The sequence below is a fragment of the Elephantulus edwardii genome, unplaced genomic scaffold (genome assembly GCF_000299155.1).
Source record: "Elephantulus edwardii isolate Elephantulus edwardi_28Jun2011 unplaced genomic scaffold, EleEdw1.0 scaffold00245, whole genome shotgun sequence".
Lineage (NCBI taxonomy): Eukaryota > Metazoa > Chordata > Mammalia > Macroscelidea > Macroscelididae > Elephantulus > Elephantulus edwardii.
In genome coordinates this window covers 1,503,574-1,522,287 of record NW_006399995.1, presented here as the reverse complement: position 1 = coordinate 1,522,287, position 18,714 = coordinate 1,503,574, and the positions used below count along the sequence as shown (strand labels likewise).

General features: G+C 37.7%; 1 protein-coding gene across 1 annotated transcript in view; it reads right to left on the bottom strand.

Annotated features, from left to right (window-relative positions):
- Positions 1–18,714, bottom strand: part of DDX10 (DEAD (Asp-Glu-Ala-Asp) box polypeptide 10) — a 224,382-nt gene that overhangs the window by 19,457 nt on the left and 186,211 nt on the right. Inside the window, 1 exon segment of the mRNA XM_006899049.1 lies at positions 3,699–3,835. Within this exon segment, the coding sequence (XP_006899111.1) occupies positions 3,699–3,835 (137 nt within the window).

Below are 18,714 nucleotides of genomic sequence, written 5' to 3'. Positions count from 1 at the left end.
ATCATTAGCAATTCACATGAAGATGGCCATAAACCAAACGTGATGAATGCTACTAGATATACAAAAATTAATCTTATATTACGTGCTCTGAGCCAAATCTCTTAGCTTGTGAGGCACAGCTACAAGAAATCATTTCACGGAAAGAAGGGTTTAACTGGAATATTGCTAAAGCCTCTACACGATGGCAGTCTTGTTCCACCTCAAAGGACACAGTCTTTCGAAGGGCAATTTACCTTTCCTACTGCCCAATTAAAACTTCAACTTACTTCATGTTTAGTTTAGACATCATATCCATTAGGAAGCTATTCTCAAACCACTGAGCTTCGTTTAGGTCATTAGTAAAACCCTTCTATGCCTACTGCCTACATATTCCCTTCACTCTTCCCCTCCTCCACTTTTCTCCCTCTGTGTGTAAATGACAGCACTTACCCACCATACTGTTTTGTATTACTTGCTTAGTTACTTGTAACTGCTACTGTGTTGGTGGATGACACTGACTCTAGTCCAACACACAGTGCTCCTATAAAGCTGAGCAGAACTGCCCTCTAATGTTTCTGAGCTGTAATATTTACTGAAGCGGATCACTCGCTCTTTTCTCCCACAGAGAAGCTGGTGGGTTTGAGCCTCTGATCTTTCCATTTGGAGGCAATTGTTTAACCACTGTGTCACTGGGACTCCTTTCCTGAACTGCAAAGTGAAGGTAAGACAGGTTTTTCTAGTTTAATGTTTGATCCTTTTTATGTGCCTGGCACATGATAGGTACTAAAGTGAAAGAAATATGGCAAGAAGGTAGATTGAAAAGGCAGGCAGGTATCTTCACCTCTTAAATTAGTGGATTCTGGTTTAAATAAGGCAGAAGTTTCCTATTCCAGCTCTAGGGAACATATACTCAAACTTTTAAAAAATGGCTCTTATTTTGAAAGCACTGTAACTACATAATGCAGACTGTTTGAGACTGAAAAAGGGAAAAATCATTTATGATCTTAAACTCATTGGTAATATTTGAGGCCTTTTTATCCTCAAAAGATATAAATGTCTATCAAAACCTTTAACAAAAACCCATATAATACTGTGTAGTTCCCAGCAGAACAAAGTATATTCTACAAAGTTCACTGAAATGAAGATCAAGGTTCCCTATCTTGCAACCAGAGGTATTGTAAAGAACTTGACTGGGGTATTAGAATTGCTGTTGTTGTTTTGTGACATTAAGTGAGAACTGACCCATAGCTGACCCTCCAGCAGGTTTTCAGAGGCAATAAACCACATGGGAAGGGACTGTCCACCCTTCTGCGGAGCAGACGGTAAATGTGAACTGTATGCCTTTGGGATTGTGGCACAGCTTCTTACCACTAGGCCACCAGAGCTCCCTATTAGAAACAGGGAATCTGTTTCATTTAGGCAGAACATACCACTCTGTCTCTAACTTGTTTTATGATAAATTATTTTAGCACTCAATACTTGAGTTTTTTCTGTAAACTGAAAAAGATGGGTTGGACAAAATAATCTCTATATCACAGGCCAAAATAATAATAACAACAACAATAATAATTGGCAGGCAGCTCTTAAATATACTTTCGAAAAGAACTCATTGCTATAGAGTTGGAACTGACCCATGGCTGATCTTCCAGTGGGTTTTCAGAGGCTGTAAATCACACAACAGGAAACTGCTCATCTTTTTTTCCTGTGGAGCAGTTGGTGGATTAGAATCTCCTGCCTTTGGGTTGGCAATGCCATCTTCTTACCCACTAAGCTAACAGATCTCCTATTCTTCATATTAGTAATAAAACCCTTAATGACAGTCTCAACATAGTATCTTTGCTTTACAAAAGTTCACTTGATCCAGTTCATTTTTACAAAAGACCTGTGTGCTTACATGTTTTTGATACCTGAAAGAAATCCAAAGAGTAGTTTTATCTTTATGGGGAAAAAGGTGAAAAGAAAAACTAGTGTTCAGTGTTTGTACTGCAGCAAGCTCTTTCCCTGGGAATGAATAAATCAACACCAAGCTACCAGGACTTTGAACTATATCTGTGAACACTTTATGTTGGTGCTATTTTAGGTTTTACATGTTATTCGGTATGAGCTGGTAGGTTATTTTTTCCCTACATAAATTAATGTAATTGCTTTATAATTTACATTTAAGTTTTTACAGGCATGCTATACTTTTGGATACTGTAGGAAACTGGAAACAGACAATTTTTATTCAGCTTAAGAACTAACCATTTCCTTTCATTTCAGTTAATGTCCAAATTCAACATGATGTTAATTTTCATGTGATTCTTAAACACTTTCATCTGAGTTTCTTCTCTTTGAGCAAAGATGTTTGGGTATCAAAGTATTTCTACCGTCTTCTCTCTCAAACCTAGATTTCTCCAACTCTCCCAATATCTGTTCTGGCATGTTTCACTGAAGGTTTTGAGAACAATTTAGTAGCGATTTATACTTTAATAAATCTCCTTCATCAAACAATCAAATATCAAAAATATTTCAATGGCTTCACTGGGTCTATAACATTGGAATTAGTGGGTAGAGGTCAAGGCTGAATCTGGAAGTACTGGTACCCAAAATACCCTATATACACAAGAGTTCAGATCACCACACAATGTAACTGGGTCAGCTGCAGGATGCACAACAATCAAGTCAGTGAATTTTTGCCAGAATTTCCATACATATTGGATACAGGCTATGCTCCCAAGGGCACTCCCCTTAGAACTTACTGATTGATCACGTCATGAAAGTGATCACCTTGAGGATGTGATCATCCTCAGATATGAAGGATAATTACATCATCACCTAAGTGCCAAACCACTGAGAACCAAAGCCTAGCTAAGCTGACACGCAACCTTAATCACCTCATAAAGGGGCTCTTATGGCACACTGGTTAAGCAGGCTACTATTTGACAGGCTGGTGGTTCAAACTGACCTAATAAAGATTATCAGAAACCCACTGATATTGAGTCTATTTCAACTAAAAAAGATGCATACATTATAAGGCAGAGTACACCTGCTCTATAGGGTTTCCAAGGATATAAATTTTTATGGAAGCGAATTTTTCTTTTCTCATGGAATGGACAGGGAGTTCAAATAGATGACTTTATAGGCAGGAGCTGGGTGCTTTAACCACTGTGCTACCCGGGCTTCTCTAAAAAATTATACTTAGAAAATTCTATAGACATCTCTATGCTATGGGGTCCCTGTGAGTCGGCAGCTCGTAACACTGTCATCATATCATACCAATTACAGATATAAATTAGACTATAGAAATAAAGACTATCAAGTCATCTTGGCTGCCAACCAAAAAGTCAGCAGTTCATTACGAACCCAACAGTTACTCTTTGAGACAAACCCAACAGTTACTCTTTGAGACAAACACGTGGTAGTTTGTTCCTGTGAAGATTTACAGCCCTGCACAGCAAGTTCACTAAGTCCCACAGACCACTGTGAGTGGCAGCAATGGTCCTTTCTGGTTATTTGCTTGTTTCTCTTTTAAAGAAAATGATCACAAGAACATATGATACTTGCAGAATGAATGATTTACAGGTAGAATGGAAAAAAAACAAACAACCAGCCAGTAGCAGAACTTTCTAGGCTATTAGTAAAAGTGAAGTATCTTTCAGAGTAATATTCATTGTAATGACTCCTGGATCTAGTAAGAGGAGAAGTCCTACATACTTACTGTTACCAATGTTAAAACTCACCTGATACTATTTTCTGTATCTTCACTATCCGAATCTTCAGAGCTTCTGAGCTTATCAGGATCTGGAAGTGTGCTGGGGTCAAATCCATCATCATCATCATCACTCCAGTCCAGAAAGGCTTCCTCTTCGTCTTTGGTCTTAAAAAAAAAACCAAACAAACCCACAAGGGAAATTATAGTTTAAGAACTGAATTGATGAATAATTAGGTCTTATTTCTAGGTCCAGATATACCCCCTAATTGAGAGTTTCAAATTAGAGAGCTTTTATTATATAACAGTCTCTAAGTGACTTTCAGAACCTCAACTATTTACAAAGATAAAGAAAAACCAAAGTCATTTAAAAAATGTAACAACATAAAATATGTTTCAGAAAGCAAAGCATTGGTAAGTCCCTGTAACTCAATATCGAGAAAGAGTGACAGTTTCAGTCCACCCAGGTAACTGGACTTACATCACTAAGCAACCAAAATCTAAGATAAAGTTGTGTTAGAGCTCTTCTCCATGTGTTAGCTCCAAAACCACCAAAATATTGCCAAAAAATATAAAAAGCCTGAAGACAGAGTGCAGTAACATTTGTCTTGGAGACTTTATCATCACAATAGTGTTAAATCTGAGAATACAACTGGAATTATACAAGGTTATTTATATAAAGGTGCTTTTGTTTTTAAATTCAAATCCAAGCAAGACTTGGAAAAAGGAGGAGCTGAGGAGACGGCAGAGGGAAAGAAGGAAAAGAGTGCATAGGAGAAGTTGAGAATGGCACGGCAAATAGATGGGGTTTTGTCAAAGAATGTATTAATTCAGTGTGAAAATGAACTCACTACACATATAAATATCCTTTATAAATTCAGGTAGTTAACTTATGCCACATAGTAGATAAAAATTTTATTAAAGTTATTGCCAAGTGCATTCAATAGAATATTATAAACAAGACGGGGGGAGGGAATCTGGATGAATTTCTTTCAGTTACCACTTTCATAATTCTTTCACACCATGTGAGCCAAACTAACTTCAATGATTCTTTGATTTCAGTGCTCTTTTGTTTAATGTTCTATCCCAGAAACTGAATAACAACTCAGAACAACACAGTAACTGACTGTGCGGACCATATTAAAAGCCTCTTAACACCTTTTGAACAATTCTCCCTTGATAATCTCTGAGCATGAAAAAAAAGGTAAAGAAAAGTAGCAAAAACATGAATTAGTGCTTTATTACATTCCTGGTAAAGTTCTCTAGTAAAAATGAAAGGCTTAAAAACAAGTATCAAAGGAGGAGAAGGTGGAGGTAGGTTGCCATTAGAAATATCAAGCAGTGTACTTGACAACACACTGTATCTGGCTGACCAGAATTCAGACAAGTTCTATCCATGGCATAAACAGCACTGTCCTCCCAATGTTCAATCACGTGGTCATTTTTCTTTTCTTTAATAAAGCCTCACCAGAAGAACAAATTTTTTTCTTTTTTAAAAATTCTTTTCTATTGGTTTGCCCTACACTTCACACTATTCTTCATTCACATTGTGTTTCATGCACTCATTCACATTTATTATGATTCATCAAATTAATCACCATTAGACCTTGCCCATAATTACTCTGCCTTTTCAGGTCTCCACCAGATCTTGGTCATTTCCTTTACCCCCAACTTCCACCCACCAAATTGTGCAACCTTGTGATTTTGCCGCTACGTATCCTCACTCCTTTGCTCCTACCCTCTCCCTTTTTGATTCCCACACGTTTTACAGTTACCCTTCTATATTTAAATAATGGTCTTATGTGGTATGTGTCCTCATGAGACCGAGATAGTTCACTCAGCATAATGTCTTCAAGTCTCTGCTAAGTTATGCAGTATTTTTTGAAATAGTTGCTCCTTAATGCTGCATAGTATTCCATTGTATGAATGTACCAAAATTTCTCAATCCATTCAGTTGTGGTTGGTCATCTGGGCTGTTTCCAGGTTCTTGTGATGGTGAACAGCACTACTATGAACACTGGTGTGCAAATTTCTGTTTGTGTCTCAGTTCTAATTTCCTTGAGGTTTTTTTCCTAGTAGTGGAATAGCTGGGTCATCATGGAATTTCTATGTTCAGCTTTTTGAGGAAATGTCAAACTGTTTTCCAGAGTGGTTGTACCATTTTACAATCCCACCAACAGTGTATGAGAGTTCCACATCGTCTCCAACATTTATTGTTTGCGGTCTTAGTAAATTTTGCCGCTGCTTCTGGGGTGAGATGGCATCTCATTATGGTTTTTATTTCCATTCTTTCATAGTGTTAGTGATTTTGAGCATTTCTTCATATGTCAATTGGCCATCTGAACATCTTCCTTTGTGAAAAGTCTTTCCATGTCTTTTGCACATTTTGTAATCGGGCTATCAGTCTTTTTCTTCTGGAAGCCCAGAAGTATTCTATAAACATTTGTTATGAAATCCTTGTCTGAAATGGTATTGCTAAATGTTTCTCCCTGTCAGTAGGTTTTCTTTCACTCTATTGGAAAAAGATTTTGATGCACACAGGAATTTAATCTTTAGAAAGTCTCAGTCATCAATTTTATCCTGTTCAGACTGTATGTATATCAGAAGCACATTTAATGTGCTAATGTATGCGAGAGATGATGAGAACAGAATAGGGTAGTACAGAACTGTTGTTCATAGGGTCATTATACTGAACTTGACAGCACTTAACAACAACAATTTTCTGGGTATACTTGTCATCCCATTCTCAGAGATAATCCAGATGACCTGGAAGTTTCCCTATGTGGACTTATTAACTGACAAAAGAATGCTATCCAATTCTTTATCATCATTGGAGTAAATGAGAGATTTGCATATTTTTACATATGAATAAAAACCCCAGTGGAAAGGAATTCCAGGTTTTAGAATCCTGGTTCTGATATTTACTAGTGTGTGACCCCAGACAAGTCATTTAATCTCTGAACCCTGTGTGCTTTTCTTAATTTGTCACTTGCAAAAAAGTTGTTGGTAATACCTACCTTGTCAAGTTTGTTTTTTAAAAAAGGTTGCAGGAGTCAATGGATTTAAAAAACATTGTCTGACACATAGTCTATGGCCACTGAGTCAGAAATGTCAACTCATAATTGACCCTCCAGCAGGTTTCTGGCTAAGTCAAAGGTGGCGTCTCTCTGAGATGGATTTAATCCTCCAGGGGTCCAGAGGGAGAAAGAGGCTTCTGAAAACCTACTGTAGCGTCAATTCTGAGTTGGTTCTTACTCAACAGTAGTGAGTCACACAAAACCAAAAAGAGAGAGGCAGACAGAGAAAATACAGGTATTGAAAGATATGTATAAATGTGTATGTATTGTTTTCAAAGCCCCAGAGATTCAAGAAAGGATTTAGAAAGATATTGATAATGGAAGTTAAACAGCCATGGAGGAAAAGTTAAACAATAATGAAAAAAAATTTTTTTAAAAAAAATTCTCACATCAGAACTTAGTTAGGATGAGATCCTATACTCTGTTTACACTAAAACCTACTGCTTTACCTTGCACTTTAAATGGCTCTTTCTGCGTAAGATCTGTAAAATTCCTCAAATGCTGACAAATTTCATTATAAAACAGCAAAAATCACATTTGCTGCTATTACTGTAGATAATTATCAGGAAAGTTAAGGATGAAGTACTGTTGTTGTTATGTGCCGTCGAGTCATTTGCGACTCATAGCGACCCTATGTACAACAGCCCTAAACCCTGCTCTATCCTGTGCCAATAGCACTGCCTCTGACAGATCCATCCTGATTATTCCAGTCACTGAATCAATCCATCTCATAGAGGGTCTTCCCCTTCTGCGCCGTCCCTCCACCCTCTCAAGCATGATGTCCCTCTCCAAGGGCCTGTCCCTCCTTACAACATGTCCAAAGTATGTCAGATGAAGCCCTAGAATCCTTGCCTCCAAGGAGTAGCCTGGTTTAACCCTCTTCAGGATGAATCTGTTTGTTTTCTTGGCAGTCCATGGTACATTCAATACTCTTCTCCAGCACCACAGCTCAAAGGCATCCATTCTCTTTCTATCCTCCCTAGTCATTGTCCAACTCTCTGATGCATAACAAGTGATTGCAAAGATCATGGCCTGTATCAGATGCACCTTAGTCTCCAGAGAGACACTGTTGCTCTTGAATACGTTAGAGAGGTCCCTAACAGCAGACTTTTCCATCGTAATACGTTTTTTGATTTCCTGGCTGCTGGTGCCAAGAGTGTTGACCATGGAGCCGAGCAAACTGAAGCTGTGAACAATCTCAATCTCTTTGCCATCCATCCTGATGCTGCCAATTGGTCCAGGGGTGAGAATCTTTCTCTTCTTAATTGGTCCAATTGGTCCAGTGGTGAGAATCTTTGTCTTCCTGACACTGAGCTTCAGTCCATACTGAAGACTGCAGTCCTTGACCCTCTGCAGCAAGCACTTCAGGTACTAGCAAATACAAATTCCTCAAAATTCTTTTTTTTTTCTGAAAAGCTTTAATTTTACCATTGATAGCAAATTAATTTCAGTTGTTTACAAATTATTTTACTTCAGTAAAAGTATTTTTCAGCTGTAAGATTTCTAGTTTTATTTACATGATCACATCTGTGTACTAAAAAGGCTTATTTATTAATTATATATTTTTATGAAGTAACTTAAAATAGCTATTTTGACATTTTTGCCTATTAAACTGAAATCTGGTCTAAATAAGAGTTGGTTTAGACTAACTTCCTTTTTCTTGAGTATGAATTACACTCTCTTCACGTTATGTCTAATTTTCTAATATAGAAAACAGGGGATTGTAAAGACTACTTTGTAGAGACACTAAATTCTATGATGATTTCTACATTTTTATTCCAATAAGCATGATTCCTTGCATGGATTAAAAGTATGAATAAAAAGTATAAATATCAATTCTCTAATGAATTATAAGTATAAATTCTAACTTAAAGTGCTGCTTTTTCATACCTTCTTCCTGACGATTTCCACTAAGCCATTGTTGTTATTATTATTATATACCATGGAGTCAGAACTGACCCTTCAATGGGTTTTCAGAAACAGTAAATCTCACAGGTGGGCTTTTTCCCCATAGAACAGCTGAAAGATTTGAACCACATACTCTGAGGTTAGCAACACTGCCTCTTACCACTTGTGCACTAGAGCTCCCTAATGTGCCAATCAGCCAAGGATTTAAGCAGAGAAAGGAGGCCCCATGCTGTCTTTGGCTTCCTTGTTTCCAGGGATTTCTCTAATTTCCAGCTGCTTGGCTGGCTTCAATCTGTGTATCTGACATTTCAAGCAGAAAGTTTCATTTGGTTCTACTTTAATATGCAATGTCATTAATAAGGCCCTTTAAGCATTCATTAGGAATCAAATGGTCTTAAAAAATATCTACAAGTTAAACACTACAATAAGGAAAATAAATTAGAAGGGAACTCTTAGTATAAATCCTCAACTCAATGTTCTAATGACTGAACTGAACTAAAATGAAATCCACATAAATTGAAATTGAACTTTTGGATCACAGTGTTGATGTCACAGTATATTATTTGTGCTACATTATATACCACAATCCTACCACAATAACAAAGGCAATTAAGTTGGCAATCATTCTTTTCAGAAATACCATTTCCCGCTGCTAAAAGGTTAGGATGCTATGTAGAAAGAAGGCCATTTTGATATTTTTGTTTCTGTTGATTTTTTGAGTGTTGTTATGTGCTGCTGAATGCACTATGATGCACAGTGACCCTATGAATTAGATATAAATATATGAGACCTCCATTTTAAAAAGTATAACATGACCCCAATGAATGCTTTCAATTCACTAAAAGAAAAACTAAACACTAATATCCACAAAAGAAACAAAACACAAATAGAAAGGTATTATCATGACCAAAACACTCTAGAAAAAAGTAAAATATTGTTTATCTTTTCTGTTGAATTTCTAGTTTGGAAGCATGTTCCTGTTAGCTATAAAATGTAGCAAAGAAAATGGTTGTTCTGGCTGTTCTGTCTCTTTCTAGTCATGCTATTTTATGAATCATATCAAAGGTAATTTGAAATTATGGCTCTAACCTTGTTTTTATCTCCTCTTGGACCTCTTGTCATTAAAAAAAAAAGCACAAACACTCTCAGAGAGACGTAATATCTCACAAGTGACTGGTACCAACAGTATGTTAAGAGAAGATGGAAAGAAACAATGCTGACAAGTTAGCAGGACAGCAGCACAACTAAATTTATACCACAGTGTGACTAGAGGGTTTATGATTTGAAGGGTGTCAATGTAAAGACTGAAATATTTCAAGTTAGAGATGAAAGACTGTATGAAGAAAGTGGGACTGGAAATAGAGATGGAAAGACAAGTATGAGATATAAAGGATTGGATTTAAGAGAATCAATGTGCACAGAGGCATAGCTGTACAGGAGATCTATGTTAAATTTGGTTTAAGAAGGCTTCACAGTAAACACTATGAAGATGCTTAACATAAATGCTTTCATTCAGCACATCTTTATAAAATATCTATCCAGTCATCATTCTAGGTTCTGGAGAGGTGGCAGTGAACAAGAGAATATCCCTGGTAAGGAATTAACTTACCAGCATAATCATTGGAAAGAAAGCCAAAATCTTGCTGATGCTCTCTCGCACACACACGTGCATTTCTCTCTCTCTCACACACACACGCGCGCGTGCACATATGTGGGATGATTTCATATGTATGAACTATCTAGACTAGGCAGACGTATATATAGACTAACGTGTGTTAGCAGTAAAAAGGGGTGAAAGAATAGAAGAGGGAGAATTATTTCTTAGGGGATAATGAGCTAAAAGGTGATGGGAAGATTGGAAATGAATAGTGGTGACAGCTGCACACTGATGATCTTTAATGGTGCTGAATCATGCATGTGAAAAACATTGCCATGGCAAGTGCTTTACATATCTATACAAACACATACAAAGGAAAGTTCATTGATTCCACTGGTCTATGCACAGGACTTGGTGAAAGAACAGTCTAGAACGTACTGGCTCCTATTGGATCCTCTAACACAAACCTGTTTGATTATGAATCCTGGCTGTCAGCGCACTTCTTTGTTTTGAGATTAAAAACTGTGACCATTACTCACTTCTAAGCTTTCTCCCTCTCCTGTGTCCACCCAAAACAAAACAGAAACCTACTACCATCACATACACTCATGTACCTCTTATAAAGTCTTCAAGAAACTAAAGGGGGGAAGGTAACTTACAGACACAAAAAGATCAAAGTCACGTCTATGAACTGGTTGTTCCTGAAACGTGATTTCAAAACCTCTGAGAAAAATATTCTACCTAAGACAGGAATGACTTTTCCCTAAAATAATTACATAAAAGAATAAAATATAAGTAGGGCAGTTGAAAATATCTGAAAAAGAAATCACTTTACCCAATCAGCTTTTGTTTTGTTTTTTGGCTTTGATGACGGAAAGAAACATAGATGAGAATTGGCATTCTCCTGCAATAAATTTACAAAATAAGTTGACAGACATTCTTTTATTTACTCTTCAAATCCTATGAAGAATTTTGTTCTAATTTCTGAAATTAAGGAACTGGATTCAGATGACTTGGTAACTCTAACAAGACCACACATGGCTACATCTAACTTAGGTCTTCTTCAAAAGCACCACACATCTCAACTTTTACCATTCCAGCTTTGTGTCTGTGACTTGTCTGCTATTCTTTGAAAATCAAGCATCCTCTCGTAAGCTTCATAAAGCATATTCACCTTGGAGGCGTCCATCTCTACTTCAGAATTATTCAATTTGAGTTTTAATGTTGCTGTGTCATTTTCTGTCTGGTTCCCCTAGGCTAACTCTCTGAAGTTAAGCTCCCTTACCTTTAAAATGGAAATAATAATAGCACCAGTGCTGGACGATTACTAAGGGGATAAAAAAGAGTTAATAACATGGAATGCCTTGGATAAGCACAGAAACGCTTGGTTATATTCTTAGATAGGCTGATAGATACATGTATATGTGTGTGTGTGCGCGCGCACATGCATTCAGAGTCAAAAGTCTCTTCCAACATGCAGCAGCTCTAGGTACAGAGTAACAAAGCAAGGCCCCGGCTACACCACCTTCATTGCCAATCTGTGTCTGTGTGCGCTGGGTACTCACTCTTGCCAAACCAGCTCACAGAGGATTTACCTTTTTCATTGACTCTCTACTTTACCAACCACAAAATTGGTAGATAAAAATAAACTTTTCATTTCCATCCTCCCAGAACTCAGAAAAATGTGTGACAAATGTTTACAGCCTGACATCAAATGACACAGAAAGAAGACAGAATGATTTAATTTTTTTAAAGTCTTACTTCCTGATTTTTTTTTAAAAAAATCCTTACTTATTTATTGCCTTGCATATGTTTTTGCTGGCCATTCAGTGAATGTTAGGTAGAAATGCAAAGACTTAAACATACAGAATTATTCCCATTACTTTTCTGTGAATCATTCATTAAAAGTAAAAAAAAAGTTTTAAAAATTATAATTAAAAGAGAAATTGTTCGTTTTCTGTGTGATTTTCATTTGTGTATTTTCATCACACATACACAAAAGAATTTTATTTGCTTTTCAGTTAATCAATTCCACTTAGGACTTCTTTTACCCTGCCACCCCCCGACCAAGTGAGTGTGAACTGAAAGGAAAATGTGATCTACACCACAATAAAATTTCATTAGAAAAAATTACAGAATGTGAAAACGAAAAAAAAAAAAAAGTTAGGATAAACTGTCTTTGATAGTGACAAAATAAAGAATATGAAAACTGTAGAGAACATTCTGGATAAAAACTGAGGTATTTAAATAAATTTTTTTTCTTATAAATCAAACTTCGAAATAGTTTCCTAAAGATACCTTGCGTGAGAAGATTATTTATATTGTTAAATTATTAAATAAAAATGTTAAGGAAATGATTCTGATTCTAGATAGCCAACAAAATGCAATAGTTGAAGATAACTTGCTCGTAGAGATTTACTCAAGCCGTAAATTCCAAGTACAAAGTTACTTATAGAAGACATTACTAAAAACTTTTCCTGAATTATGAACACAAAATCCTCGGTGATATTATTAGATGTCAACTGAAAGTGAATGAATGGACAAAGCAGTAAGCACAGAAGCAGCTCACAGTGCTGACAAATTACAGTCCCTCCAACATAATGTCAAACTGGAATAGTCTGACCTCTTTACCTTTTAATAATATATTTATTATACTCTAACTTTGATCAAGGACCTCTGCCTAACCTCTATCATTAATATATAAAATCAGCAAATGAGAGGAATGGAATACATTTCAGTTTTGGTCAGCTAATCAAATAGGAACCCAAGAATGATATGGGGAGACATTGTTTTTGTTGTTGCTATGTGCCATTGAGTAGGTTGCGACTCATACTGTCTCTGACACACCCATCCCGATTACTCCAGTCACTGAATCAATCCACTTCATAGAGGCTCTTCCCCTCCTGCGCTGTCCCTCCACCCTCCCAAGCATGACGTCCCTCTCCAAGGACCTGTCCCTCCTTACAACATGTCCAAAGTATGTCAGACGAAGCCTCAGAATCCTTGCCTCCAAGGAGCAGCCTGGTTTCACCCCCTCCCCAATGAATCTGTTTGTTTTCTTAGCACTCAGTCCATGATACATTCAACAGTATTCTCTAGCACCACAGCTCTAAGGCATCAATTTCTTTCTATCCTCCCTAGTCACTGTCCAACTCTCTGACATATAAAAACTGATTGCAAAGACCATGGCCTGTATCAGACGCACCTTAGTCTTCAGAGTGACACCAATGCTCTTCAGTACTTTGGAGAGGTCCCTAACAGCAGACGTTCCCATCACAATATGTCTTTTAATTTCCTGGCTGCTGGTGCCATGAGTGTTGAGTGTGGAGTCAAGCAAACTAATGTTGTGAACAATCTCATTCTCTTCACCATCCATCCTGATGCTGAAAATTGGTCCAGTGGTGAGAATCTTAGTCTTCTTGATATTGAGCCTCAATCCATATTGAGGCTGCAGTCCTTGACCCTCTGCAGCAAGCACTTCAGGTCCTCCTCAGTTTTGGCAAGAAGGGTTGTGTCATCTGCATAATGCAGATTGTTAATAGATCTTCCACCAATCCTGATGCCACACTTCTCCTCATAGAACCCAGCCGCCTGGACAATCTGTTCTGTATACAGGTTGAAAAGGTATGGAGATAAGACACATCCCTGGTGTACACCCTTCCCAAATTTGAACCATGCAGTGTTTCCTTGCTCTGTTCTGACTACTGTCTCTTGGTCCAAGTATAGGTTTCACATTAGCACGATCAAGTGTTCTGGGATTCCCATTCTTCTCAGAGTCAGCCACAGTTTGTTATGGTCCACACAGTCAAATGCCTTTGCATAATCAATGAAACACAGATAGACATTCCTCTGGTATCCCCTGCTTTCAGCCAAGATCCATGTAACATTAGCTACAATATCCCTAGTACTACGACCCCTTCTAAACCCAGCCTGGACTTCTAGCAATTCTCTGCTGATGCGCTGTTCCAGTCATTTTTGGATAATCTTCAGCAGAATCTTGCTTGCATGTGAAATCAACAATATTGTTCTATAGTTTCCACACTCTGCTGGGTCACCTTTCTTTGGAATGGGAACAAATATAGATCTCTTCCAGTCAGTTGGCCAAGTGGTTGTTCTCCGGGTATCCTGGCACAACTTGGCAGGTCCAGGGTGACATTAGGGAATGATAAAAACATCACACGATGCAAAGTACACAAGGAGGAACTCTGGGGGCCTAGTGATTAGTAGTTGCACTGCCAAACCAAAAGCACTCAGTTCGAATCCACCAGCTCGTCTTTTGTGATTTACAGCCTCTGAAAACCTGTTGCAGTGTCAGCTGAGTCAGTTCAAGTTGACACATAAGAACAACAACAGGAAACAAGCAGGAAACTTAGGTAAAGACTAAAATTATAGATTACACCTAGCAGAACTTACTAGAATTTTATGCAGTATCACCATCTTTTTATAAAAAAGTGTTCCAACACAATTATGAAGAGATAAATAATACATTAAGTAACCATTGTTAAGAAAGGTAAGCAAGAGGATGACACATGAATATTCAAAACCCCAAGAGGGTTTTCTGAAGGATCTTCAGTGTTTGTGTTATTTATTCAACAAATGTTTACAGCCCACTGTGTGCTGAACACTGCTATAAAATCAGATGCTAATGAGGGATCCTGATTTAGCAATTTAACCTTAATAAAGTCTTTAGCAAAATGAAATTTCTTCTAAAATTGCCTTGCACGAAATTAATTCTGCTTCCTAAATTGCTTACTCACTTGCTTAGTTAATATATGAATATCCCACAGAAACGTACAGAATCCTGACAATGCTACAGTTACATAATACTCTATTAAATAATGGTACATCTCATCATTGAATATTTTTGTTTCTCATTTTCTTCATTCTAGAAGAAAATTATGTTGTTATTAAATAAAATAAAAGCTGCAAATTCAGTCTGACACTCTTCTCACAATAATGAACATTTTAATAATATGAGATGAGTCACAAGACCCTGATGTGGTTGCCTACTCTATGACTGGCTAGCTTGGTATCCTTAGGCAATTTGCTTAACTCACAAGTTTCTATTCTCTCATTTATGCAGTCTGAATACTGGTATATACCTCTCAAGGTTGTTCTTTACATTACATGAGAAATGGCACGTGAAGGCGGCTACACTAAGAATTTTGACCATCTTTAACAGGACTGTGCAACCTGGGGTGAAAATACATAGCAGTCTGAAGTATTTACCCTTTTTAATACCTTTTTGTTTTTGCTAAATCTAATTCTGAAATGGGAAGAAATACGAAACACGTTAAAATCTTCATAGGAAGCAGTGTATCGAAAGCAGGAAAATAGAAAAGATTACGCACAAAAGATAGAATCAAAACTAATACAATGAGGAATTCATAAAAAAGTAAAAACATCACTATTAGAATGGATTGATTTCTCAATCTCGTTGTCACTGAATAAGAATCGACTCCTAGATGACGCTTCAAAGGGCTGTCAGAAGCTGTAAATCACACATTTCTCTCCCTCAGAATCACTGGTGCCCTCCAACACACAGAGAGGTGCTGCACGTGGGTTAGCAGAGCGATGTCTTTGCCACCAATGCTCCCTACCAGAAAAAGGGAGTTCAAACCTAAACAAGAGGATGGCTTTGTGAATGGGATCAGAAGACTGAGGAATGTGATTTTACTCAGTATAGAAAGGACTGGCACATGCAGCAGTATGGCTGAATCTCATGTACAGGTCTAAAAAGCAAAACCCGAAGAGCAATATACTATATTCTATTATGAAAAAGGGAAATGAAGAGGAGCAGCAAGAACAGATCAGGTGACTGCCAGGAGCTGAGGCAGAGAAGCAGCAGCAAGAGGATATATTTTTAGGTGGTGGAATGATTCCATATTATGTGAGTCGTGATGGATACACAATCCATGTGCCTGTTGGAACACACAAAACTCAACACCATAAATTGTGAGTTTTACTGTATACAAATGAAGAAATAATAAAGGATCCCTGAAGAATTTAAGCAACTCTTATAATGAACAATGAAAATCGTTCACTGTAAGAATTGCTACAGTATAAAAGATGTATTATATTAGATGTAGTAGATATTATAGGTAGTAGAATAAATTATGTTGTTGTGTGCCTTCAAGTGGCTTGCAACTCACAGCGTCTTTATATACAATAGTTCTGAACCCTGCCCTATCCTGAGCCAATCTCTTCACCTCCAACACACCTAATCACATTATCTGAATCACTGAGACAATCCATTTTATCTAGGGTTGTCTTCTCCTGCACTGTCCTTCTACCCTTCCTAGCATGAGCATGATGATGTACTCCTCCAAGGACTGGTCCCTCCTGGCCACATGCTCAAAATATGTGAGAGTGAGCTTCAAATTCCTTGCCTCTGGAAGCAGCTTGGTTTCAATCTCTCTGGAACGGACCTGTTTGTTCTCTTGGCAGACTATGGGATGTTCAACACTCTTCTCTAACCCCACAACTCAAAGGCATCAATTCTTCTTCTATCATCCTTAGCCACTATCCAGCTCTCTGCTGCACAGCAAGTAAACTGCAAAGAACGTGGCCTAGATCAGGTACACCTTAGTCTCTAGACTGTCACTGTTGCTCTTCAGTACTCTGGAGAGGTCCCTGACAGCAGATTTTCCCAATGCAATTAATCGTTTGATTTCCTGACTGCTGGTGTCAAGAATGTTGACTGTGGAACCACACAAGCTGAAAGTATTAACAATCTCAATATTTTCTCTAGCATGACAACTGGCGAATCTGGTAAGAATCTTTGTTTTCTTGATGTTGAACTTCAACCCATGTTGAAGACTGCAGTCTTTGACCTTCTGTAGCAAATGTTTTAGGTCCTCCTTAGTTTCAGCAAGCAAAGTTGTGTCATCTGCATAACGCAGGTTATTGATGAGTTTTCCTCTAATCCTGATGCCACATCGCTCCTAACAGAATCCAACCTCCTGACTGATCTGCATATAAACTGAACAGGAGACAGTATGCATCCCTGATGCCCTTCCTTTCTGATTTTTGAACCTTGCTGTTCTGAGGGCTGCTACCTGGTTCAAGTATAGGTTTCACCTGAGCACAGTGAGGTGTTCTGGGATTCCCATTCCTTTCAATGTTAAGTCAAAATTTGTTGTGATCCACACAAATAACTTGTCACAGTCAATGAAACATGGATAGACATTCCTCTGGTACTCTCTGCTTTCAGCCAAGATCCATACAACATTGACTATGGTGTTCCTAGCACCATGGCCTCTTCTAAACCTAGCTTGCATTTCTGGTATTTCTTTGCTGATGTACTGTTTCCGTCATTTTTGGATGATTTCAGGAACATCTTGTCTCATATGGTATTTGTGATATAATTAAATAATATCCACAATCTGTCAGATCACCTTTTTTTGGAATGGGAATAAAGACAGATCTCTTCCAATCAGTTGACCAGGTAGTTGTCTTTCAGATTTCTTGGCACAACCTGGTGGACAAGGCTGGAGAAACTTCTGTTTAGTGAAATATAACAATTGGTATTCCATCAATTCCTGTGGGGCTTAGTATTTTGCAGTTTCTTGAAGAGCAGCTTCCTCCTCCATCACCACTGCTTCTTGATCATATTGTTGTTTCATTATATTCTTATGTGTCAGGCAGAAGAATTTCTGATCCAGTGACTTTGTGTATAGCTTTCATCTTCTTCTGATACTTCTTGGGTCATTCAACATTCTGCCCTCAGCATCCTTAAGTATTGAAACTCGAGGCTTAAACTTGTCCTTGATTTCCTTCAGCTTAAGAAATGCCGAGCAAGTTCAGCCCTTTTGATTTTCTGACTCCAGATCTTTGCAAATTTCATTATAACACTTTGCTTTGTCTTTTCCCCAAGCTGCTCTTTGAAATCTTCTGTTCAGTGCCTTAACTTCTTGATTTTCCCCCTTTGCTTTGGACTCTCAGTACTCTAGAGCAATATTCAGTGTCTCTTTTGAAATCCATCTTGATCTTTTCTTCCTCTTCTGTCTTCGTCCTTTTGCATTCTTCATAGACGATATTACTGATATCTTCCTACAGCTCATCTCGTCTTTGCTCATTAGTGTTCAAAGTTTCAAACCTATTCCTGAAATAGTTTTAGTGGATAGACTCCAGATCAAACTTTGGTTCTTGTGGATATGATTTTCTTTAGCTCAAGGTCAAACTTTGGCTATTGATGATTTTATTTTTCTTTAGCTTCAGTCTGAACTCACATATGAGTAGCTGATAGTCTGTTTCACAATCAGCACCTGGCCTAAGTTTTCACAGCTGATATTACTAGGCTTCTCCATCTATATTTTTCCTGTGTAGGCTATTAGAACAGGTGAAGTCGATGTTGATAGTCACCATTTGTGTTTCTTATAAAAGGTATTTGCAATGAATACACTGATTATACAGACAGAATTCTATCATTCTATCTCCAGCCTCATTTCTGTAACCAAGTTCAG